Source organism: Peromyscus eremicus, chromosome 4 (genome assembly GCF_949786415.1).
Source record: "Peromyscus eremicus chromosome 4, PerEre_H2_v1, whole genome shotgun sequence".
Classification (NCBI taxonomy): domain Eukaryota; kingdom Metazoa; phylum Chordata; class Mammalia; order Rodentia; family Cricetidae; genus Peromyscus; species Peromyscus eremicus.
In genome coordinates, this window is record NC_081419.1 from 95,042,176 (window position 1) to 95,067,739 (window position 25,564).

Genomic DNA, 25,564 nt, shown 5'->3' on the forward strand with positions numbered 1-25,564 from the left:
GTGGTTTGCCTGTTCTGCATCTCCTCTTCAGTTTCTCTGACCTGCAGAAGGCTAGGTCAGCACCCTAGCTGAGATCCTGACATGTTGGAGGTGTGTGTATGTGTGTGTGTGTGTGTGTGTGTGTGTGTGTGTGTGTGTGTGTGTGTGTGTGTTTCCCTTTTTTGCTGGCCCCAGAGAATTAAGTTTTATTCCCTCAGATAGAAAAGTCAAGTTGAGTGATTAGTTTGCCAACTCAGTGGATCCCCCCCAACCCCTGAGCTGCTGAAGGCTAGTCCTCACGGCAGCAATGTGTAACAATTTTGATATTCTGCAGAACTTAACTAGTTCAGGTAGATTTAATTTTTAAATACTCACTTGTCTGAAATTATGTTTTGTTTACTTAAGTTTTGTCTTTTAAAAATCATTTTGTGTGTTTGTGGTGTTTGTGTTTTTGTCGCATGTGTATGTGCACATGCACAATCGCCCCAGAGGTCAGCTTCTGTTATCTTCTGTTTTCACTCTCCACCTTGAGTCTTTTACAGAACCAAGCGTTCTCCATTTGGGCTAGACTGGCTGCCAGTGAGTCCTCAGGATCCCCGGGATCTACTTCTGTAGCTATCTCCCAGCATTGGGCTGTAGGCATGAGCCACTATACCCAGCTTTCGAGTACATGTGAGAGATCTGAACTCAGGTCCTTCTGCTTGCTTAGAAAGCTCTTTCTTCACTGAACCAACGCACTAGCCCTAGTTTTTCTCATTATTGTTTAGTATTTTTAGACTCTTATTAAGATTAATAAACTAATTAGAACCAGCTTTTGTTTCTTATTTCCCTTAATTTTTAAATTATTTAGGTCATTTTTACTTGTCTTTCTCTTTTTCTTCCATCTTATTTAAATATTAAGACGTACTAACTTTACATAAAAACCAGTTATATATAAATGGAAAATCATGTAGTATTTCAGGGTTTTTTTAATTTATTTATTTTTATGTGCATTGGTGTTTTCCCATGGGTCCCCTGGAACTGGAATTACAGACAGTTGTGAGCTGTCTTGTGGGTGCTGGGAATTGAACCTGGGTCCTCTGGAAGAGCAGTCCGTGTTCTTAATCACTGAGCCATCTCTCCAGCATCTCATGTAGTATTTCAATGCATGTATAAGTTGTATGATTTTTTTTTTTTTTTACATGTATGGGTGTTATGCCTGCATATATATCTGTGCGTCACATGCCTGCCTGGTGTCCTTGGAGGCCAGATGAGGGTGCCAGATTCCCTGGAACTGGAGTTAGATGGTTGTGAGCCACCTTGTAGGTGTTGGGAATCAAACCTATGTCCACTAGAAGAGCAGCAGTATTCTAACTGATAACCCATCTCTCCAGTCCTTTAAAAAAAAAAAAAAAAAAAAGTTTTTGCTGCATAAGCAAGGTTGGCCTGGAACTAGATGGTCATCTTCCTGCTGCAGTCTCCCAGTGCTGGATGACAGGCATGTACCATAAATCATAAACAAGCTGGGAGGGTGGTGGTGCACACATTTAATCCCAGCACTCAGGAGGTAGAGGCAGGAGGATCTCTGAGTTCGAAGCCAGCCAGGCATTTGATCTACAGAGCAAATGCCAGGATAGCCAGGGCTACACAGAGAAACCCTGTCTTGAAAAACCAAAAAAACCAAAACAAACAGAAAAAAATGAGCAAATGGAGAATTCTATCCAGTGTTTTTTCTTCATCTCTCGAGGTAATTTTACTTAAATTTAATTTAGTAAGTTATACTCATGCTTTTTTGAGATAGGGTCTCATTATGTAGAGACTCTGCCCATCCTGTAACTCCTCACCCTGTAGACCAGACGGGCCTTGAACCCACAGAGATCTCCTACCTCTGCCTCCCAAGTGCTGGGATGTAAGGCATGCACCGCAACACTGGCTACATTCACGCTTTTTAAAAAGTTGATTGAGACAAAATTCACACAAACAACATTGTAGGCATTTAAAATGGTACTCAGTCCAGTGGTTTTTAATTTCACAGTTGTATGTGTAGCTATTAGCATCAGTTTCAGGACATTTTTATCTTGTATAGGTTTTTGTTTTGTTTCTGTGTAACTATCTGTTCATTCCTAGGGTTAGCTGAACTTGGGTTCACTGTAATGAACTTACGTTTGTTTGTCTCTTTAATCTTGTCACAGCACCTCTGGAAGCTAATGGTAGAGGAGTCAGACTTACTGGGTCAGCTGAAGGTAATAACTGATACTCTTTTCACTCTTGAAATGATTGTGGAAAGCACTCTTGCCTAGACTCCCACGGTAGACTCATTTGTTCTTACTCAGGTGAGGAAATTTTATTTGATGCTACAAATCTCCTGAACTCTATAAAGATTCAAGTTACTCTCTTCTGTTGTGATCTAAATGCCATCAAACACAAAGAGTCGTGTTTTGAAGGGCTGCTCTGTATGCATCTTTAAAATACAAAGTCTGTAGCCAGGCGGTGATGGAGCATGCCTTTAATCCCAGCACTAGGGAGGCAGAGCCTGGCAGATCTCTGTGAGTTCAAGGCCAGCCCGGTCTACAGAGCGAGATCCAGGACAGGCACCAAAACTATGCAGAGAAACCCTGTCTCGAAAAACCATAAAAAAATGAAGCCTGTGTCCCTCAGACTGAGCATCAGCCTCTATGTGTAGCTAGAGTTTTCCTGCCTGGCCCACAGTCAGGACAAATCTCTATCACCTGCCAGTCCCACAGCCGCTCAGACCCGACCAAGTAAACACAGAGACTTATATTGGTTACAAACTGTATGGCCGTGGCAGGCTTCTTGCTAACTGTTCTTACAGCTTAAATTAATCCATTTCTATAAATCTATACCTTGCCACATGGCTCGTGGCTTACCGGCATCTTCACATGCTGTTTGTCATCATGGCGGCTGGCAGTGTCTCTCTGACTCAGCCTTCCACTTCCCAGCTTTATTCTCCTCCTTGTCCCGCCTACACTTCCTGCCTAGCCAATGGCCAATCAGTGTTTTATTTATTGACAAATCAGCAACACATTTGCCATACAGAACATCCCACAGCACCTATGTGTCTGATTCTCTTAGGGTAGTAAGGGCCTCCAGGCTCTGATTTACTGAATTGTACACTGAAATTCTTTCCTCAGATCATTAAAGACTTTTACCTTCTGGGACGAGGAGAACTGTTCCAGGCCTTCATTGACACAGCTCAACACATGTTAAAAACACCACCCACTGCAGTGACAGAGCATGGTAATTGTCCTGTGGCCCTGAGAATAAACAGCTTGCTCAAGTTACAGGTGTTTGTTGTGTGTTGTATGTTTGGCTACAAAGGCCAGAAGAGCCAGAACTTGAGTCACAAGGGTTTGTAAATTGCCATGTGGGTGTGTGGAAGGGAACCTGGGTCCTCTGCAAGAGTAGCCAATGCTCTTAAGTACCAGTGCTCTAGCCACCACAACCTGTTTCTGGCTTATAAATGACAGAGACCTAAGCTGGGAAACCCTAGTTATATCTAAAGCTCCCTCGTGCTTGGGGTATAACGGTCGCAGAACAAGTAAAGCAAAGGTCTTCAGTACTGTTAAGACTTTTCTCCTTACCTTTGATGAACCCCCCTACCCAAGACATCAGTAACAGCCTAGCCTGGTCTCTAGCAGCAAATTAAAGAAGTCCAGCGAAATGCTTTATTTTAATTGGCCCTCCCCAGGTCACAAAGCTATCACTGTAACAATGAAAAAGTGAGCCATTAGGATATGCCTCCTTCAGCAAAGTGTCTTCCCTTGGCCAGTTAATGACTGCATCCATCCAGACACGACAAGAGAATGTAGTAAGGGTCCATGTCAAGAAAAAGAAAATGGGAAGGAAAATTGAGGGCTCTTGTTTTTATAGTTTAATGAAACAATAGGTATCTACTGTACTTTTTTGTTACAGATATCAGAAAAGCAGTTCAGACTCACTTAAGCAAGTAAATAAAAAGGATAGAATTTATTGATTCTCATACTATCTCAGGGGTGATAGTTTTAGGTAAAACCTAATTATCTTCGTCTTGTTGGCTGGCCGGCAAGACAGGCTCTAGCCCAGTGGTTCTCAACTTTCCTAATGCTGTGACCCTTTAATACAGTTGCTCATGTCGTGGTGACACCCAACCATGAAATTATTTTCATTGCTACTTCATAACTAATTTTGCTACTGTTATGAACCATAATGTCAAAATCTGATATACAAGATCTCTGATATGTGACCCCTGTGAAAAGGTCTTTCAACCCCCAACTGCTGTTCTTTCCAGATTTATATGCTACTAAAACTGATCTCAAAAGAGCTACGTTCTTTCGGAGTCTGAACAGAGCTTTTGGGTTGGCCTACTATCAGATCAAGACTATAGACAAAACAGCCAAAAGGTCAGCTGTCATGGCCCATTTGATCATGCTGCCTCCCCAAGAATAGGGTGTTGCCACCCCAGCTGAGTACAGGAACTGTACTGAGCAGGGGTGATTCTCTCAGGATTGTTACTAACAAGGACAAGGAGAATTAATGCTGGTCAGACAGAAGCCACAGATATCCTGGCCCTAGCCCAACCCTACTGTTACAGTCCTTTGCTCTTTCTTGCAGACGTGAATGTGGCCTTTCAACAGTCGGCACACAAGGTGCTGCTAGATGATGACAACCTTCTTCCTCTGCTGCACTTGACAATCGAGTATCATGGAAAGGACCACAAAGGTTTGTTATTTCCCAGTTGCCTCTTCTCTGCATCTTCTGGTTTCCATCATTCTCCCTCCACAGAAACTATAGTTTTGGACCTCAGGGATCACCTTCTCTAGTTCTCTAGTTTTGTACAAGAACAAATGTAATTCCAGAAGGGTTCAGGTGCTCTGTCCATAGGTTGTTTTTGAGATTGCCCTCACAGAAGGTTCCTCCCCTCTACCTTTGTTGCCTCTCAGTGCTGCCATTTAGCACCACTGATGTCTCATTTTATGTGTGCAGTTCATCTTGCTCTCTCTGGTTGTAATTAACCAAGTTATTTTTCATGATCTTCTTCACCATAGCAGATGCCACCCAGCCAAGAGAAGGGCCTTCTCGGGAAACGTCTCCCAGGGAAGCCCCTGCTTCCGGCTGGGCTGCTCTGGGTCTCTCCTACAAAGTACAGTGGCCACTGCATATTCTCTTCACCCCAGCTGTCTTGGAAAAGTAAGTATTTCTGAGTTCCTCCCAAGTAAGTATTACCACCTTATATCCAAGGGAAGAAGTCAGTGAACGGGAATAAGATTGGTGGAAGTAAGCGAGTCATCCAGCTGGTTTCTACAGTAGGAAGCCACAAGTTGCAGACTCGCCTGTCTTCAGGAGCTAGGTAGGGGTTCTAGTTTGCTTTCTGTTGCTGTGAAAAAGACTATGATAAAAAGCAACTTGGGAAGAAAGGACTTATTTGGTGTATATGTGTAGATAGCAGTTCTTCATTGAGGGAAGTCAGCATAGGAATTCATTCAGGGACAGAGGCTGAAACCACAGAGGAGTGCTTCTTACTGGCTTGCTCCTCAGTTTTCTTACACATCCCAGACCCACCTGTCCAGGTGTGGTATCACCCACAGTAGGCTGGGCCCTTCTACATCAGTCATCCATCAAAAACATGCCCCACAGATTTGCCCCTGGGCTAATCTGATTAAGGCAGTTCCTTAACTGAAGCTTCCTCTTCTTAGGTTACTCCACCTTGTGTCAGTTTGACCAAAAATAAAACAAAAACAACAAATAAGCAGCTCACATAAAAAAGTGAGGTGACAGCCATGAAATAATAGGGAATGGTAAGGACTTGAATGAATGGGAAGGCATGTAGCCACTTAGGCTCATCAGACTAGGCCTGAGAAGTAACTGAGTAAAGGTGAGGACCTGAGTTCAAATCCCCAGAACGCATATGAAGTGTGAGTGTGTCCATGCCTGCAATCCCAGCACTTCTACCATGAGATAGGAGGTAGACACAGGAATATCAGTAAGCATACAAGCTAACCAGTTTAGCATACACAGAGGCAAACAGCAGAAATACCCTGTCTCAAACAAGGTGTAGGGGGATGTCCAGTTTGGCATTCACATGGTTCCCATGGCATATGCCCACCTTCATTCACTTACACACAAAATGACACTTTTAAGATTTATTTTTTTATGTATCTGTCTGCGCACATGCATGCAATTGTGAAGCACCCAGTATGGGTGCTAGGATCTGAATCCAGGTCTCTTCAAGAACAGCAAGTGTTCTTAACCATTGAGCCATCTCTCTAGCCCCAGACTTTAATTGAGACAGGGTTTCTGTATGTAGCCCTGGCTGCCTTGAACTCACTATGTAGGCCAGGCTGGCCTCAAACTCACAGAGATCTGTTTGCCTCTGCTTCCCAGGCATTGAGATTAAAGGTATACACCACCATGCCTGGCCCGGACTTCTCTTTTTAAAAATCAACAAATAATAATAATAATAATAATAATAATAATAATAATAATAATAACAACTGTAGGCTTTTTATTTGTAGACTAGTTTGTGGTCTCTCAAATATGAAGTCTCAGGTAACACATTGAATTCTGGCACTTGCCTATTGCATTACTCCTTTGAAGTTTCCCCCCTGGTTTTTATGATTTGTTGTTGATGATGTTAATTTACTTGGGACCCTTATATTAATTAGTTAGGTTTCTGTTGCTGTGATAAAGACTCTGACCAAAAGCAAAGGGTTTTATTTCAGCTTGTAGCATATATTGCAATAGGAAGAAAAGTCAGAACAGGACCCTGGAGGCAGGAACTGAAGCAGAAATCGTGGAGGAGTGCTACATACTAGATTGCTGCTCATGGCTCATTCAGCTTGCTTTTTTATACAACACAAGACCTCACAGGGATGGCACCACCCACTGTGGTCTGGGCCCTACCACATCAGTCATTAATCAAGAAAATGCCCCACAGACTTGCCTACAGATCACTCTTAAGGAGATATTTTCTTGAAGGCTGACTTTTCTGTCCCTCCTGCTAGCTCCACAACTTGGAGACTTCTTATTAATTATAAAAGCTCGGCCAATAGCTTAGTCTTGTTTCTAACTAGTTCTTATAACTTAAATTAACCCATTTCTATTAATTTACTTCTGCATCGTAGATTTATTACCTTTACTCTGCCTATGTTGCTTTCCTGATTTCTCGTCTAACTGGCGACTCCTCATGACTCCGCCCTTCTTTCCAGCGTCCTCTCTGCCCTGAAAATCCTGCTTTTTATTAAAAACGATTGGAGTGACAAATCTTCACGGTGTACAAAAACACTATTCCACAACATTTTCTCAATCGAGGCTCCCTCTTCACAGATGACCCTAGTTTGTGTCATTTTTAACTAAAAATGAACAATCTTCTTTCCTCTGTGGGGAGACAACCAAGCTAGGGAGATGGAATGATGGGGCTGGACCACAATGTGATGCTTTGATTACAATCATGTTCTTTTGGATGAACATCTGCCCAGTACGTGATGGGACCCGATGTCTCCAGGAAGGAGATGAGAGAAGCACACTGCACCCGGAGAAAAGATAAGGAAACCATTGCTGTGGCTACAGGAGTGAGGAAAAGACCATCTCTTTTCAGGCTCCCCTCTCTAGCTTCCTTGTTCTTCACAGCATGCCTTCTGTTTTAGAATATACAGAAGCTGGGCAGATTGGGCGAAAGCAATACATGATGAGGCTGCTGCAGGGAGAAGATTCTGCAACAGGTTCAGAGCTCACAACCCAGCTAGACAAGGTGTATAGACCTTGTCCAGAGACTCCAAAACTTGACTACTCACAGATGCCTACAGTCCATTAACCATCCCATTTGATGTGGGGTTTTTAAATATTTAGTATCACTTTAAAAATTAATGTTTTTAATATTTAATAAAATAAAAACATTTTGGTAAACTTTAAAATATTTGATTTTTAATATTTAATACAATAGCTGGGTGGTGGTGGTGGTGGTGCACGCCTTTAATCCCAGTACTCGGGAGGCAGAGCCAGGTGGATCTCTGTGAGTTCAAGGCCAGCCTGGTCTACAAAGCGAGTTCCAGGAAAGGTGCAAAGCTACACAGAGAAACCCTGTCTCGAAAAAACCAAAAAAAAAAAATATATATATATATATATATATATATATATATACACACATATATATATATATGTATATACACATACATGTATATATATATACTTAATACAATATTTTTAATGTTTAATTTTTTAATATGTGTGTATGTGCATGCCTGTGTGATATGTATGGGGTATGAGAGGTGAGTGGCTGCAGGATCAATAAGGACACTGGATATCCTCTCTCATGCTCCTCATTCCCTTGTGACAGGCTCTTACTGAGGCTTAGTTATTTCGCTGTATAACTGAAATTCATTTCATTTTCTCTGCTGTATAATTTACTGCATAAATATGCTATTCTCACCACTCATCTAGCCTGCCTGCCTTTGGAGGAAGAGAGGGGAATCCTTGTGTCTGTTGTGTGGAGGGATGTTAGAGTAAGGTCCATATCTCAGTGAGGCTTCTGTTATAGGTACAATGTTGTTTTCAAGTATTTACTGAGTGTGCGCCGTGTCCAAGCTGAACTGCAGCACTGCTGGGCTCTTCAGATGCAGCGTAAGCACCTCAAATCTAACCAGACAGATGCAGTCAAGTGGCGCCTAAGAAATCACATGGCCTTCTTAGTAGATAATCTTCAGTACTATCTCCAGGTATGTTCTGAGCGATGCATGGAAGAGGTGGGAAAGGGAGTCTAGAAAACACTGAGAAGGGTCTGTGATTCTGTATTTGGTAAAATGCTGCAGTTGGAGAAAATTCAGGAGTTCTATCACTAGATATGTTTCTTGGCATTTTAAAGGGAAAAGGGATTTAGACTTCAGGATACTTCTTTGTCAGACATTCTGAAATTCTCAGGCATGTCCAGTCTTTTGACAATGTGGCATGGCATCATCATTTACAAAGTTCACACCCAAGAACCCATGCAACAGTTACCACACTGCCCCCCCCCCGAAAAAAAAAAGAATCTCACTTTAGAATTTTGTGTTGCTCCTTGACTATGTGTAGCCCATCCCTATCCTTGGCTACATGTTGGACAAGCTTGCTATTGCTAACCAGGTCAGTCAGTGGAAGAGATGAGACATGAGTGGTCTGCAAAGACATTTGAGACTATTAGAACTACACGCCCATGGAGCTGGAAAGATGGCTTAGCAGTTAAGAATGCTGACTGCATTTGGAGGACCCAGGTTTGGTTCTTAACACTCACATGGTGGCTCACAGCCATCAGTAACAATAATCCAGTAACTCTAGTCTCAGAGATCTGACACCTTCTTCTGACCTCTGTGGGCACCAGGTATGCATGTGGTACACATACACACATGCCAGCAAAACACACCTCGGTTTTTTTTTGTTTTTTTTGTTTTTTTTTTGTTTGTTTGTTTTTAATTACATGACCATGACTGGGAATATAGCTCAATTGGTAGAGTACTTACATAGCATACAGGAAGGGTTTGAGCCCCAACATTGAAAATGTCAGATGTGGTGATACCTGTCTGTAATCCCAACACTTGAGAGTTAGAAGCAAGAAGATCAGAAGTTTGAGGTCATCCTTGGCTATACAGTGATTTTGAGGCCAGCCTGGACTACATGAGACCCTGTCTCAAAACCAGAAATTATACAGTCAGACCTGTTTATACACAGCTGTAACATCCACACTGGGGGACCGTCAGGAAGGAGAATCATGAAGTCTAGGCTACAGTAAGACCCTGTGCCAAAAGAAACAAATGGCAGGGGATGTAGCTCAGTGGTACAGCCTCCCCTTGCACACACAAGGCTCAGCAACTGAAGCACGTCTTTGGTCAGCCTCAAGTGGCTAGAAGGAAAAGGAGGACTGGTAAGGTGGTTCAGTGGGTGAAGGCTAGAGCCCCATGTCTGATGACAGGAGACTCTGGAACAGACCCTGGAAAATTGTCCTTTGCCTTCCACGTGTACACTGCAAAATGAACAATTCACACACACACACACACACACACACACACACACACAAATACAGATGAAAAGAACAATAAAATAGAGCACTCAGGATGTGCCAGGTGCTAAAAAAATTATCCGTCTATCAGGTAGATGTGCTGGAGTCTCAGTTCTCACAGCTTCTTCATCAGATCAATTCTACGCGGGACTTTGAAAGCATCCGATTGGCACATGATCACTTCCTAAGCAATTTGCTGGCCCAGTCCTTTATTTTGCTGAAACCTGTAAGTAGGCATGGTCGGTTTCCTTATCCTGCTTCTAATATGTTCCTTAAGGCTCTTGGAATTGACAAGATATGAAACTTACTAAGCCCTTGTTCAATCCCATTTTTAACATCTTTGACAACTCAAAGCAAAATAAAAAGGCAGCGTTAAAAGGGAACTGAAATGTTGTATCATAGGGTGTGGTGAACAGGTATAGATAATGTATTGAACCCCCAGAAGAAATGACTTATAGAAATTCACAAATCTCCCTGATTCCACAGAAAAACAGAATTCACTTTCTTGGAAATCTGTTGGACCAGGATCAACCAATAATTTGAAAGTTGTTTTCCTAGGTACATAGTGTCTATCACTCTGGATGTGTCTATCTGCAAGTACACACATTTAGCACTTTTGTGGAAGCTCTCCTCAACCCTGACTACATACTGGAGTCATCTGTGACCCTGTGAAAGTCTAAGGCCAGAGGACACTTAAGTCAAACATGTAGATTGGGGTCGAGGCACCAGTAATTTTTAAAGCACACAAGCTGGTTCCAATCCCACGATGAAAAGTGAGATAGTGAAATAATCCCTATACAGTGTTTATACTTGAATCTCTGCAGTGAGCAAGTTGTTCTGCTCAGGGCACCAACCATAAACGGTATAGGCAGCTTTTCCTCTGGTATTTGGGACTGTTACTTGTCAAATCAAGGAAGAATGACTTAAGTAGCCAGCACCCCAAAGGTTTCTGTGAATTGAAAAAACACTGCAGTAGTAAGCACCGTTCTCACATGGCATGGGCGTATCCCAAAGGAAAAGCAGAACACCAGAACAGGTCATTATTATTGAAGTCTTTATTGAGTGCTTACTGTATGCAAGGCACTGGGGATACAAAGAGGTATAAGTCATGGCTCTGCCCTTAAGGAGCTCACAATCTAGTTGGAAAAACAAGAGGTACATACAAAAGTCAGCAACAGCACGGTGGCCTGGACAATGGCCAGTAAACAACACAGATACAACAGCAGAGAAAGGCGGAGTTCACTAAAGGCTGCAGTGGGGAAGGAACATTTCACAGAATGGGGCTTGGACTGGTACTAAGGAGAAGAGAAATCCTAGGGCACTGTGCTCATAGCTCAAAGGCAAGAGCATACTCAGTGGGACTAATAAAGGAGGATGAGCTAATGGCAACTAGAGTGGAGGCTTTGGCAGGGGGACAGAATACGGCTGTCCCGGGAAGGGATGTTCATTCTGCATGTTGCTTGGGAGGGCCAGACAACATTGAAGGTGGTGATGTCTGTGTGGAGTTCAGACAGGGGAGGTCAGCTGTTAGACTGTTTCCCAAACCTTGAGATTTCAAGTTTCTTCCTTCATTTCCTAACATCAACTATATTTTTGGATAGGTGTTTCACTGCCTGAATGAAATCCTAGATCTCTGTCACAGTTTTTGTTCACTGGTCAGTCAGAACCTGGGTCCACTGGATGAGCGGGGAGCTGCCCAGCTGAGCATTCTCGTGAAGGTGAGTCTGCCTGGCCACTGGAAATACATACTCCCAGCCCCACCCCTAGAGAGCAAACAGCCTTTGCTCTGAGTCAGTAAAGTGTATCCCAGAACAGACGAATGATAAGATAAAAAGATAAAAGTGTTGGTATCAGTGGATTCTGAAGATGATTAATGTGCTGCCTCACAGCGTTCAGAAATAGTTCAGCCCTGAATAGTTTATTCAGCCCACCAAGTATGCATTGGCCTTGTGCTCATTTTCTCACATCCCACTTCCTTCCCTGAAGCAGCCTCTCATCTCACTTGTAATTATAATCTGAGACTATATTTATCTCCTTGTAACAAAGCAAGCTCACTGCAGTCCCAGTACGTGATAGAGTATATTAATCTGAAATGATCTGGTACATTCCTCCTAATGAGAAAGTACTTTCATGGAAGTCATGCATTTCACAGACATGGTACTAAGAAGTCAAAGTCATTTTAGGAGCGGACAGAAATGGGACTGTCCTGCAGAAATTTAAGCAAGGCCTTTCCAAAGACTGCAAGCACCTAGCACTCTGCATGTTAGTGACAGCTCGGGTCTCTCAACAGGGCTTTAGTCGTCAGTCTTCACTCCTGTTCAAGATTCTTTCCAGCGTTCGGAATCACCAGATCAACTCAGATTTGGCTCAATTACTGCTCCGGCTAGATTATAACAAGTATTATACCCAGGCTGGTGGAACTCTGGGCAGGTAGGAATAATCCTTGGGGAGCTCATTAGATTTGGGGGAGGGGGTTAATGAGTTGTAGAAGTCCAAAATGGAACTTTAGCCTTCATCCACAAATGTCCTCATTTTATAAGCAAGGCTCAAAGATATGGGAAGGAGGGAGGGTGTAATCATGTTTCATAATTTTACTGGAGACTATGTTCTGGAAAAATAATCAGCATGATGAAGTACTAATAACATCTGAGGACGAGTTCTATGCAGGGTTCTGTACCTTGTATTCTAGGGGGCAGTGTGGCTTGCAGAGCCTGCTCTGACATGTCCAGCAGTGCAGCTGTGTGCCATGCTTCACTGGCCACTGCTGTTTCTCAATGAGAGTGGGCATTGCCTCTTCTAAACTTCTTTACATCTAATAATGAGATCCAGTGGTAGTTGGCTTCTCAGAGGTCTGTGTCATTACCAACTGGAAAAGCATTTCATTGCCCTTCTTCCTAAGATGTCCACAAACATGTTTCTTTCTAACTAGTTTTAGCAGAAGCCAAACATCTTTGAGTATCAAGGTAATATCAGCTGTATCTCAGATGGCTAAGCTTCTTGGGAAAGCATGACATTTAATGAAACTTTGTCTTCCTCTTTATAGTTTTGGGATGTGAAAACTGGTTCATAAAATGAACTGAAAGTCCTACCACGTTCTGATGTCTATAGCAAACCTCCCCAGTCATCTGTCAGATGCCTGCAGACTGGTAAAAGGAAAGGATGCTACCTTTTCTTCTAGAAGCAGTCCAGAGGTATAAATCCTTCCTACCATTCCTGTAGGGAAACTGGCTGGGGCCAGCTCTCTCTCCGCTCTCCACTCAAAGGCTTTGATCCTTTACACTAAGACATCTGTTGGGTGGGTTCAATTGTGCAACAGTGGTGTATTGAGCATTTACTATGTCCCTATGGACTCTGGAAGATACCACAGAAAACAATTGGTATCAATAAAATATGGTTAGGTTTGGTTCATATGTTAAGAGAGGAATCATGCTTATGAACAGGTCAACATCTAGATGTTACCACCAAATTAGAAAAGACTTAAGAGCCAGTCGGTGGTGGTGCACACCTTTAATCCCAGCACTGAAGGCAAAGGCAGGCAGGTAGGTCTCTGTGAGTTTGTACCCAGCTTAGTCTACACAGTGAGTTCCAGGACAGCCAAGGCTACACAGAGAAACCCTGTCTCGAAAAGCCAATTAAAAAAAAAAAAAAGACCTAAGACAGGCTGTGGGCTTTCCCTCCTCTGTACCATGTAATTTATAACTACACAGATTATCTTTATTCTTCAGAAATTTAAGATTTGAGAGCCCCCTTCCTTTAAGGATACTCAGCCTGATCTCAATTCAGCCAGTAGGATCTAATTCTTTCAGACTGATAGAGGAGCAGTTCTAGCTAAAGAGGATAGAGGTCAGATTGTTCAGATTTTAGATACTGAAAACTACAAACTTAGTTTCCCACCTTAGACAGACCACGGCGAGTTAAGGTTATGCTGAGAGTGTAGTCACTAATGTTCACAGCAGTGTAAACAAAGGAAATACTCCATTAACATACCTTCCCTCCAAGGTGGACAAGAATGAGGTGTTCGGGCCTCAGTTTGTAGTCACTGAATGTTCTCTTCATCTACATATTCTGCCACCCACTATGAAAGCCTGTACTTGTCAATTACAGAGGATCCCTTCCATTGTTACCTCTAGGAGCAAAGCGTGGCAGATATTGGCCTACTGCTTGTTTTCATAAATAAAGTATTGTTCAAACAGCCACACATACTCATTTACCTAATGTCTATGATTGCTTTCATCTCATGGACAGCAAAAGACAAGAAATTGTGACAGACTAAATGGCCACAAAGTATTTACTGTTTGGCTCTTTATAGAAAAGGTAAAGACTAGTAGCCTTTATTGAGAGAATGAGAGGCTGTTTGTTAATGGGGATGATGTTGAATTCGAGGAAGGAATAGCTTCCAGCAGTTGTGACAGTTAACACTTATATTTTACAGAAAATTGTCCTATCAAGTTTATAGTCAGTCACCGTCCATTCATACCAATTGGTCATTTTCCCATTCAGCTCTGAGTACCACAAATCAGCTGTTAATAAGCTCAGGTCTTGATGGTCTTGACACCCAGAGCTGTCCCCAATCCCGTTCAACTTTGGCACTGCTGTTTATCTAGGCCCTCACGTACTTTACGTTGAGTTTTTAGAAGCATAATGACAGCCTGGGATAACCTTTTGATATTGACAGTGGTGCCACAGAATAAATGTCATTGCTACGTTTTTATCCTTTGTTTGGTATACTGCTAAAGTGACAAGCCTGCTGGAAAGCTTCAGAGAAGATCCTGTTACCACGTTCTGAGCTTAAGCTCAAAGAAACAGATGAAGAAATCTCAGTTACTACAACCAAAGAGAGTCAACATTTATTTTATCATAAAAGTCCAGCAAATAAAACTATGTACAAGATCCATGCAAAGAATACAGTTACACACAAGACACACTTAAAACCTGATTAAAACACAATCTCCACAATAGCAGGGATGAAACCAGTAAGACCAGGTATCTTTAGTGAGAAACATAATCATGTTTGTATTCTGGATGCTGCTTGAATCCAATTCTCTCCCCAACAATGAGGCACTGGATCACCCACTCTTGTGATACCACAGGCAGCTGCAAGGCTTCAGCACACTTGAGCACCGAGGCTGGGCATGAGGGGTCTGTCACCACCACATCAAATACCCCTAAAGCAATGTCTGCAAGAAGTAGGGGGAGTGAGCGAGGAGAGAACACTCAGTTTAGCTCTTAGTAAAAACAGCTGTGCCTTCTAGCCAGTATCCCCTGCTCTGCCGAGCAAAGCCCTATTTCAAAGCCCTCTTACAGATACTGTATGTTCACAACCCAAAGTAAAAGGTGTCAAGAACTACTGAATAGAAATGCCACTGGAGACTACAGAAGCAGGGACAGCTTTGTCCTTCCCTTACAGCAACCCATCCTTTCTGAAGGTGGGACACCTCTTAAAAATAAGGCCTGAGACTTGAACACACAGGCTAACAGCCCTGAGTCTAAGGACACCCCTGGATGACAGTGAACACACCCTCTCCAGGTACCTTTGTTATGGGCACTTGAATGGTGCTGCTTCACGGAGGCTGCCCCTCCAGTCATGAGGATCTCCGACCAGAGCTCGAGGAAGTTCTGCTGTTGATCTGACACCAAGAGGACCTTCAGATTCTGGAAAGGGTTTTCACGGGGTTGCCTATGGAGGAGTTGGAGACACAGTGTTTGGGAACTGGAAAGAATTAGTGTGACCTGCCATATCTAACAATTAGCTCATCTGCAGAGGAACTCCTCCTGCACATCTGAATGCTTTCCTAACGAGGCCATGTATGGGAACAAGCCCTGCCTCTCTTCTGATGGGGAATGCACTCTGGGATCCCAGTCTTTGCCAATAAACCAAGTTATGCCCCTGAGTCCCTTCCCCTCTTATTAAGTTTAATGATTGAAACTTCCTCCTCATTTCAGTGCTTCCCCTAATAGGGGAGACTGACTCTAATCTTCCCACATCTTCAGAAGGTTCCCAGCCAAAAAGTACTTGACTACGGATATCATTTCAAATTCTTAGTCTACAGACATTCCAGTTTCTAGCAACACTTTGTTTTCCCAACGAGACTTTCCTCCCAAAAGCTAGTCTTCCTATCTTCTCAGCTCTAGATGGGCTCCCCAACACTCACCAATCCAGAATTCTTTGCTCCTCAAGGCTGTACCCAGCAGGCAGCAGATAGTTACGGTAGTTTTGAAGCTGGTTGGCATGGCAACTGTCATGGACCCAAACGTGTGACACACAAGGAATTCCACTGGCAAGGCACAGGAAGTACTTCCGGGTTCGACAGTGCTGATCCGCAATTAGGAGACACTGGTAGGCGGTATTACACTAGAAGGAAGGGAGACCAGCTGATAGGCCTGGTGGTGTCTAGGGAACCCTTACACCTTGTAAGTCCTCAAGAGCAGGTATGAAGACTTCCAGTTTGTTCCAAAAATACCATCTAATCTGGTTTTTGTACCTAAGGCTGTGTTGCTCACTGAGAAGCCCAAAATGCTTTGAGACATTTTCCCTATCTCACCTACAGCTTTTGGAAGGCCTAAATCTTAAGGGTCAACCACACCAGGTACCCAACCTTCCAAGCTAGGGAATCAGCAACACCAATAGGCTTTCTATTAAATAAAAGTTCAATCTGTTGCTCTCTCAAAGAGCCATACCCGTCTAACCCCAGGTTCTAGCTTCTCTTTCTTGTCGACAACAAAAATGATACACTGAGGTGGCACAATACCCTGGGATTCAGCCAACCTCCCAAACCCCTCTTGGGCCTTTTCTCAATACAGAAAGTGGGTAGCCATAAAAGAAATTCCTCACCTGGGCTTCATTGAAGTCTTCAAGGATATACCCAGCTCCTGCTCGAAGCTGGCATTCTGTATACTGCTTGTTGAAAGGAGGAATTTCTAAAAACTCTGCAGAAATAGATATAAAAGGAATAACCATGATTATTATCTTTAACAATAATATAATTTTAATAATGGTTTCCTAGGTGCTACTTTAATGCCTGTTTGTAACTGCTTTTCCTTTTCTGCAGCTATCTATTAGGGCGTAGACAGGCACACAGATTTATGAATTTATTTGAGGAACTGAACAGACTACATCTCCCATTATTCACAGTCAGCTTTCTGAGCTATCTGGAACTGCCTTGTGAAGTCTGGTTTCGAGGGCTAGGTTGTGAGAGCACCTCTGGGAAAGCACAAAGAAGGCTGCACCCCGTCTTGAACACGGTGGCAGACAGTTGCAGGGCGTCCTCAAGGGACGCGGTCACTGCTTGCATACTTTCTCCTCCACGGTACCTATCTGAATGCTGTTTCCTCCACATGTACCACATCTCAGAGCACAGCTGCCCATCACCAGAGCATCTACTCAGAGTCTAAGTATGAAGCTTCTAGACCATATCAATCTTAAATGTAGCTCCCTGATCACTCTTCCCAGGCCCGGTACATATGTTCCTGAGGCTGTAACTGGTGAGTAGTTAGGAATAACTAGAGTTATCACACATCTTCAGCTGTCTCATTTTATCACAAACATATTCCCTCATTTTGACTCCTTCTTGCAAGACTCTTAACTTATAAAACCACATTCTATCTAGTTCTTAGCTTGGACAGACATCTGGAGACTACTGTCACTCACTCATTTCATCTCCACATTGTCTTCTATACCACAGATTTGTCAGACCTCTGAAATACATTTTACCCTACCTGACACAGGGTAATAGATGCCACATAAATGTGGCATAAGAACTTATTTTAAGGTTAATGAGAGGTCCAAGAATTGGAAGAGCCTAGAAGCTAATTTTTCCCCATCTATCCTAGGGAACTGGGGACACCACAATCCCTTTCTTCTACTCAAAATAAAACTCATCCTCTATGTGAGTTTTGTTAAGTAGACGATAGAGCATAAATGGGAAAAGTGGCAAAGCATCAGAAACCTGGTTGGTCTGTACAGTAATAGGAATGTAAACCCAGCACTGTGTTCTAATCCCAAGTCTGCCATTATTGTTGAAAAAAAAAAAAAGCAATTTAACCTTGATAGGTTTTTATCATTCATTTTATGTATGAAGAATGAAACTCTCCCTAGGCCAGCAAGCAAAGGCACCACCAAACCTGGAGACTTGATTTTGATCCCTGGGACTCCTTAAGGTAGGGGGAAAGAGAACTGACTCCTCCAAGTTATCCTATGATTTCCATACATGCACACATACATACACACCCATGTATAACTCTATATAGATATATACGTGTGTAGTTGTATCTATGTAGTATGTAAATTAACAAAATCAATCTCCCAGCTGCTTACCAAGACCATCTTGAGAACCACTGACTGAGAATTTTGTGAAAATCTACAAACCAGAAGTAGGATACAAGTTAATTTTACTTACTGGACCAGAATCACAGTTAACACTGGCCCACTGCCCTGCCTTAACAAAAGAACCACTGCCTCACAAGGGAACTGGAAAGACAGTGCATGGATCAAAGCCCCTGGGAACTTACCCTCCTCTTCTTCACTGCTTCCTGTAGGCCCATCTAGCAGTTTAGAGCGGCTGGCCAGCTTGTCACTGGTTGTGGCCATGGTGAGGAGAAAGGCATAGCCCAGAAATAAGGTCTTGTTGAGGGGCAAAGGCCCTCTTGGCTCTTCCAGGACAGAAGGTTCACCTGTGTTGTCTGTACTCTCACAGGGACTCACAAATTCTCCTGCCCCCACTGTACCTAGGAAGGATAAAGCACAGTTACTAAAATGATACACACAGACCACTGCCTGGACAAAGGCCCAGCACCAAGGATGACTTGATAGATATGACCCAAAGCCAGTCATTCTAAATGGCCAACAACCTAGGACCAGATTTACAATGAAGACAAACTGACATTTAAATCTAACATGACCATTACAGTGGGCAGTCTGCTGTTTTCACATATGGAAATCAACTGGTACTATTTCTGTAACATCAAATACTTCTAAGGCCACCTGAAATCAGAGGTGGTTCCAGAACAGCAAAGTATAGTAATTAGAAGTCTTCCCCCCCCCCCGCCCCCCCCCTTCACCGCCCAGGTCTCTGACTTCCCCAGATTAGGTGACGTTTGAAGTAACCTTTACAGGACAAACAGAACCAAACAAAACTTCATTGCTGTCAAGAACTGTCCCACTGTATCTTGAACTGTCACCAGAAGAGTGCAGTGAGTACTGAGTGACAAAGTATCTTTACATGGAGGTGCAGCCACAGCAAAATACCCTTCCCCAACACCTGGGAAGGGAAGTGAGCCACCGTTCCAGAACACCCATGCTAAGACGTGCCCCAGGAAGTCCTCCAGACGGAAATGGATACCTACTGAAGAAGCCGAATTGCGTTCATTAGGAGGCTAAGATGACAGCAGGTCATGCATGCCTCCCTGAAATAAAACCAACATCAAGAACAGTCTCAGAGGCAGGGGTGCTATGTGTATGACACTGGACTCAGGGTCAAGCCTGCCCAAGTTTGAGACCTGGCTTATTCTGTCACATTGAAAAAGTTACCTAACTTTTCTTAGATTCCTCAAAAATATGGAAAATTAATTCTAGCACATATGCTTTAAGGAATTATATATGAGGGAATATGAATAAAACACTTGGGCCCCATGCCTCACCCAGTAAATATTTAATAAAGGTTAGTTAGGTATTCCTGGTTTTAAATACCCTGAAATACATAGCAGTGGTATTGGGTAGGTAAGCAGATAACAACTCATGGTGCCAGGGCAAGGGAACATGTAATACCATCAATGTGCTAGCCTAAGAGAGCCCTACCCAACAGTGACAGGACTTTACATAGCCAGGTCTAGGTCACGGCAGACAATGAACAAATGGCTGGATTTTCTTCACACTGAATAGGAGTGACTGGAAAGGGGTGGGCAGGGAAGAGTGGAGATTCAGGCTGCAGCACAACCTTTCAACAGGTAATTGAGAAAGCCTGAGCACAAGATAGTGGAAGCAGTCCCAAGAAGCAGATGGCACAGGCAGAGGACAAGATCTAAGGACAAGAGGAATTTCACCCATTCTGAGTCTGCTTAAACTGCCATACTTGCCCTCCTGTCTACACTGCTGGGCTCTGAACAGAGGACAAGGACCTAGCTTCTACCAGTATCACCTGTAGGCTTGTGGATGCCAGTCTGACCACCACAGAAAAAACATCCATGTACAGGAATCCCATCTTACCAGGTTTCACGGTGGCAGACTTGCGGCCTCGCTTAGCAGGGGACCGTTCCTCTTCAGAAGTGATGAGTTTCCTTTTGCCTGATGGAACTCCCGTGGAAGCACGGGGACTCTCGGTGGTTTTACGGGTGGGTGTTGTGCTGCTGCTGCTGGAGGCAGTGGGGGTGGCTGGAGAGCTGATGTTACTGCGCCGCTTCCGCTTTCCTTCCACCAGATTATCTGATGATAAGCCAAAGGTTGGTAAGAGCCCATGGTCTCGACCCAATTCTGACATAGATAGCACTGTGCTTTTTGCCACCTCCCACAATCAGGAAGCCTCTTTTTAAAGCCATACATTTTATGTTCTGGTCAGTGCCATGAGTGAGGTATGTTTGCTCCCCTATAGAACTAGGAAGACCAGAAAAACCCTAGAGACTTCTCATTTGGTACTGAGAAGGAAAAGCGTATAGCAGTAGTTCTAGAAAATGACAACCACCATCATCCAATAAACCACAAGACAAGTCAGGCAACCATTCCTGACTGCTGTAGAAACTAGCCTCCCTTTTCTAAGCAAAGTATGGACCCACAGGCAGTTGTCCAGGAAGGTCTTACCTAAGCTGATATCTGCTGCCTTTGTGAGGGGCGTGACAGCTTCATATGGGCCAAGCCCATATTGCTCTCTTAGTCTGTTTCCTTGCTCCAAGGATAAGATGACTGCCATTCGCTTGTACCACTTCCTCTGGCCTTCTTTTTCAATGCTGTAGTACAGCTCCCCAGACTCCTTCCTATGTCCTTTCACCACTCCTGGGGATGACATCATAAAAGATACCATAGTTGTAGGCTGCTTAGCACCCTCTCAAGAAGGTTCTACAAAAGCAGGCCTGAGGCAGAGAACACACAGAGCAACAACAGTGGACTGAACCAGGCCTTTACGGAGTCCTCGCTGTCCATCCCAAATGGTTTACAACACCTGGGACATATGTAGCTACTCCACTGAGATTAGACAAGGTTTTCGGAGAGAATGCTGGACTTGGGGGTTGTTAGTAGCTCAAATGGAACCCCTGAAGTGAATGGTATGGTTTCTTAGCAATCTTGGAGCAACTTTGAAGAATGAGCTGTAATCCTAAATTACAGGTGAAATGACAGTTCTGAGAGAACATTGGTACATGACTGTCTATTGTGCGACAGAGCCAGGGTGGAGAGAGCCAAGAAAGGAGAAAAGAAACCCTGCTCCTGTCTGTCCTCCCTGCTCCTGCGCCGATGCACAACTGTGGAAGGCCTTTAGGTGAGGAGCTCGGTATGGGACATACAAGGAAACTGAGTTAGAACTCCACTGACCTGAGCTTAGGCCTAGTTCTGTTATGTGACGATTAGGAAAGATCTATTTCCAATTCTATGGAAAAACAACAACAACAGACACTCCTTCCTCCCTATCAACCAATAAACAACATGTATCTCACACACCACATAAAAATGGCGCATCACTACCGACGCTTTTCATTCCTGTGAACAGAAAGGTGCACTTCATTCTCAATTAGCTTGTCTTAAAGGGCTAAGGAACCTAGCTTCCTAACATGGAAAAACAGGGAGGAGGAAGCAGGTCCTGGTTCTACTGTGCCACAGAATCACTTCTTTTACTCATCTCCTAAGTTAAATCTACCACCAAACTAAATCAGAAAGACCATCTCAAAACTGACAAAAGCCCAAGGCCAAAAAGACTCAGCACTAAGGAAGAGCTACTACAACTAGAAGCAATGTGGTATGACTTTGGTAGACAGCCTCAGCAAGTAGAATGCTGCATCCCTATCCTTTAATCTACATTTACTACTGATATAAACTACCTTGAAAGGGCCAAATGTGAACCTCTAAGCTGGCTTTATACTCAAAAGAAAACCAGATGCAATTTACATACAAACCCTGAGCTACCAGTCTATGTACGAACTGTGCCACACAGTCGATGGTGTTACCTAGTGTTCTAAGGGAAAGTGACTCCCTTCACAAACACCGAAACAAGGGGCAAACAGCACTTGGAGAATCCCTGAACAAGACAGCCTAGGAGATCCGAACAGAAAAGCATGGTTTCTCGTTCTATCCCAACTCATGTTCAACACAATATTCAAAAAGGATATTTCTAAATAAGTCAACACAATAGATAGCCTTAAAATTAGCTAAGAAGGGACTATATTCTCAGAGTTAGTGTATGAAATAGTAAAGTAAAAATCCCTCACCAATACCAACACTGGCTACTACAAAAAGAAAGGCAGTGACATAGACCATCTTGAAAAACAAAAAAGGGCATCGTTCCTCAAACCAGTCAGTAACAGACATGCAGCGTGCTGAGCTAACAATTCTTCCTGTTCAACGATCTCCGTGTCAATACAGGCAGTGAGTCTCAAAGTCGGGAGTGAAAGAAGACAGAATACAGACAGAGAGGGGGAAACACTAATGTTGAAGTGCAGAGACCTGGGAAACACCACCTTATCTAGTGACAAGGATTCACATCACCAGCGACGTAATGTGATGTCACATACCTCCCTCAGCCCCAAAGATGATAGGAAGGGCATTTCACCTCTATGACATTCTTTACAGGGAAGTAAAAACAAAACCATAACTCCAATCTAATAAGAAAACATCAGACCTGATGTGAGAGACATTCTATAAAATACCTATTATTCCTCAAAACTGTCAAGGTCATGGAAAAACAAAAGACAGAAATTGCCACAAACCAGAGGAGACCAAACGAAACATGATGACTAAATGTAATGTGGTATCCTCGACTGGATCCTGAAACAGAAAAAGGACATTATAGAAAAGATGGCAAAATCCAAAGAAAGTTGGGAGTTAACAGTAAGGGAATCAAGACTGGCTTCTTGGTTCTGACAAACGTATCAGACTAATTTTGAATATTACAGATAGGGAGCACTGGGTGAGGAGGACACAGGAATCCTCCATCCTAACACCATTCTGTACTTGGCAAATTTTTCTTTTAATTCTATAATTTTTCCAAAATACGTTTACTGAAAACCAAGCTACAAACAAAAAAGTCAATGGCAAAGGTAAACAATGTAATAGGAGTAGAATCCCGGACTTGAGAGATCCAGAAAAACAGTAAGCCTGGGGAGGAATGTCTTGGTAACTGCTGACAGGATGGACCGATAGGCACAGTACTTTGGCAGGGACTCTGCCTGTTTTATTACCTGCACTGAAATACTCATCTTCTGAGAGGGCTGTCACTTCAGTGTCCAAGGGTATGGGGTCACACAGGAGAATGTCTTTGCCCAACACATCACATTCATACCCATCATCAAAGAGCAGCTTATACTTCCCAGCTCCAACATCTCGTGTGATTTTCCCAGAGTAAAAATAGCCATTGGATGACCACTTGGCCACAACACGGAGCCCCACAAAGCTGTTTCCTGGAGATGAGGCATCCAAGCCATCAGAAGAACCAGTAGCAGCCTGAAAAGGAATCTCTGGAGAATCACTCCGCCGCAAAGCATTAGAACCAGCATCCATTCGTTTGGTAGAGTCTGGCACACGGGGCACAATTCGAGTGAAGGACTTGTCATCTGGTGACATACTAGGTGAAATGTCTTCTATGCCCAACGGACCAGACACAACTGCATCTCTAAAGACAGGTAAGAGAAGGAAGTGAGGTAAGAAAGGACCTATCTACCAAACCCACTCTTTTACCTATAGGTCTCTTCAGCCCATTCTTTATTAATCCCATCACAGACATGAACCCAATCACAGTGACCTCACTCAGTCAGTATGGGCCCTTCTTCTCCCTCTGGTACCCCACGTACTCTCTATTCTCCTCTTCTCTCTACTCCCCCTTATTTTCAACACTACCCAGGTACCTGGTTCCAGTGGTCCGAGAAGGTGGGCGGCCCCTTCGACCACGCCCACGAGGCGTGACTGGAGCCTTCCCTCCCTGTCTGATGCCAAGGCCTGCATCACCATCTTCCTCACACACTGGTGCCCCTGTCTGACTGATCCCTTTTCTAGGACTAGAGAATGAACACAGGTTAGTTTGACAGCAGCTGCTAGTGAATGCACCCTTTAACATCCCACAGGACCTTCCAACTAGATGCCAGGCAACTTGTACTACTCTTCCAGGGCAAAAGGAAGCTGGCTCACACCCATCAACACTGATCAACAAATCCTCAGCCAGGGAGCAAGGGGAAATGGGATAAAAGGACCTCTTCCTGCATGAACGTCTATTCCCTCCTGACATAGCTTCCTGCTTGCTGCTATTTAAGATGCCACATCCATTTCTGCCCTGCCTTCACTACTTCACGCTCTGGATACCCATAGAGCAGAACCAAAACCAAGGAGATAACAGCATAATGGGGCCCATTCCAAACCCCTAAATGCCCAACCAAAATATGGATAAGCTGCAGAATGTAGGAATGGCAGGAACATGTATCCAGCATTCCCAATGTCCCCTAAGGGGCTTCTTTGCCCACCAGGTTCCTCCCCTAGAAGCCCCAACAGGGAGGAAGAGGATTTATCCTGGCTTGAGGTGGGCCATTCCCCATTAATTCTTCTCCTGTGATATTAAAATGTTAGTAACCCTGCCCCTGCAGGGTCTCTCTGGAGACCATATATGCACCTCAGTTTTCCTGGCCCTCCTCGGGAACTGGGTAAGGCAAAATCTGCAGCTTCTGTTCCGCTGGTTTTCCCTTTGAGTGGCCCAGCTCCTCGCCCTGAGCTGCCACTGCTGTGCATGGCTGAGAGACTTGTCCCACTTGATGTGTGGTGTGAGCTGGATGCTTTGGAGGAGAAGGAGCTGATGTCCCCCAGGTCTCCAGAGGAGCCTCCAGTCTGGGAAGGAGAAACCTCTGTTTCACATTCCTGACACTCTACGATTGGTTCCTCCGTCTCCTGCAGGGAAGAAACAGACAGGAAAGCTAGAAGAAACCATACTAACAGAAAGCTAAGTGGGAAATCCTAAAGACTGCAGGACACTTCACCTCAGCCAGGTGGGAGTCAGGAGGGAATTTTCTGAAGTAGTGGAAATATGCTGTTTTGATCCAGGGTTACATAAAAATTTTCAAAGCAGAGCCGGGTATGATGGCACACACCTTTAATCCTAGTACTTGGAAACAGAGGCAGGTGGACTCTGAATTTGAGACCAGCTGGTCTATGTATCAAATTTCAGGCCAGCCAGGGATACACAGTGAGACCCTGTCTCAAAATTAAGTAAGTAAGTAAGTAAATAAATAAATAAGTAAATAAAAACTTGTCCAAAGCTAGTGAACCAAACATTTAACATCTGTTACATGTAGCAAAAAATTAAGAGGAGAGAGACCTTTATAAGCGTATGAAGGTAAGTTGTCTTTTTATTGAGCAAGCGTACAAGTTTTGAACTCTAGCAAGGAGTTTAACCTAGAAGACAGAAG

The 25,564-nt window shown here is 43.6% G+C and overlaps 2 protein-coding genes across 7 annotated transcripts in view; one reads left to right on the top strand and one right to left on the bottom strand.

The window, feature by feature from the left end:
- Tubgcp4 (tubulin gamma complex component 4) overlaps positions 1–25,564 on the top strand; it is a 59,212-nt gene that overhangs the window by 28,644 nt on the left and 5,004 nt on the right. For 2 of the 4 annotated variants that reach the window (XM_059261240.1, XM_059261238.1), the window contains exons 10-18: positions 2,151–2,201; positions 3,111–3,216; positions 4,570–4,677; positions 5,004–5,145; positions 8,492–8,669; positions 10,074–10,208; positions 11,584–11,700; positions 12,273–12,412; positions 13,026–13,362. In XM_059261240.1, coding sequence (XP_059117223.1) covers positions 2,151–2,201; positions 3,111–3,216; positions 4,570–4,677; positions 5,004–5,145; positions 8,492–8,669; positions 10,074–10,208; positions 11,584–11,700; positions 12,273–12,412; positions 13,026–13,038 — 990 coding nt within the window. In that variant the 3' untranslated portion in view covers positions 13,039–13,362. Of the gene's footprint in view, positions 1–2,150; positions 2,202–3,110; positions 3,217–4,569; positions 4,678–5,003; positions 5,146–8,491; positions 8,670–10,073; positions 10,209–11,583; positions 11,701–12,272; positions 12,413–13,025; positions 13,363–23,515; positions 23,798–25,564 lie in introns of those variants that run through there. The other 2 variants (XR_009378874.1, XM_059261239.1) reach the window with 2 other exon arrangements.
- Tp53bp1 (tumor protein p53 binding protein 1) overlaps positions 14,804–25,564 on the bottom strand; it is a 74,951-nt gene continuing 64,190 nt past the window's right edge. For all 3 annotated transcript variants that reach the window (XM_059261232.1, XM_059261233.1, XM_059261231.1), the window contains 10 exons: positions 24,775–25,046; positions 24,020–24,169; positions 23,357–23,787; positions 20,772–20,963; positions 20,184–20,399; positions 18,491–18,706; positions 16,815–16,909; positions 16,135–16,334; positions 15,514–15,659; positions 14,804–15,159 (listed from right to left, as the gene is read on the bottom strand). In XM_059261232.1, the coding sequence (XP_059117215.1) occupies positions 14,972–15,159; positions 15,514–15,659; positions 16,135–16,334; positions 16,815–16,909; positions 18,491–18,706; positions 20,184–20,399; positions 20,772–20,963; positions 23,357–23,787; positions 24,020–24,169; positions 24,775–25,046 (2,106 nt within the window). In that variant the 3' untranslated portion in view covers positions 14,804–14,971. The remainder of the gene's footprint in view (positions 15,160–15,513; positions 15,660–16,134; positions 16,335–16,814; positions 16,910–18,490; positions 18,707–20,183; positions 20,400–20,771; positions 20,964–23,356; positions 23,788–24,019; positions 24,170–24,774; positions 25,047–25,564) is intronic.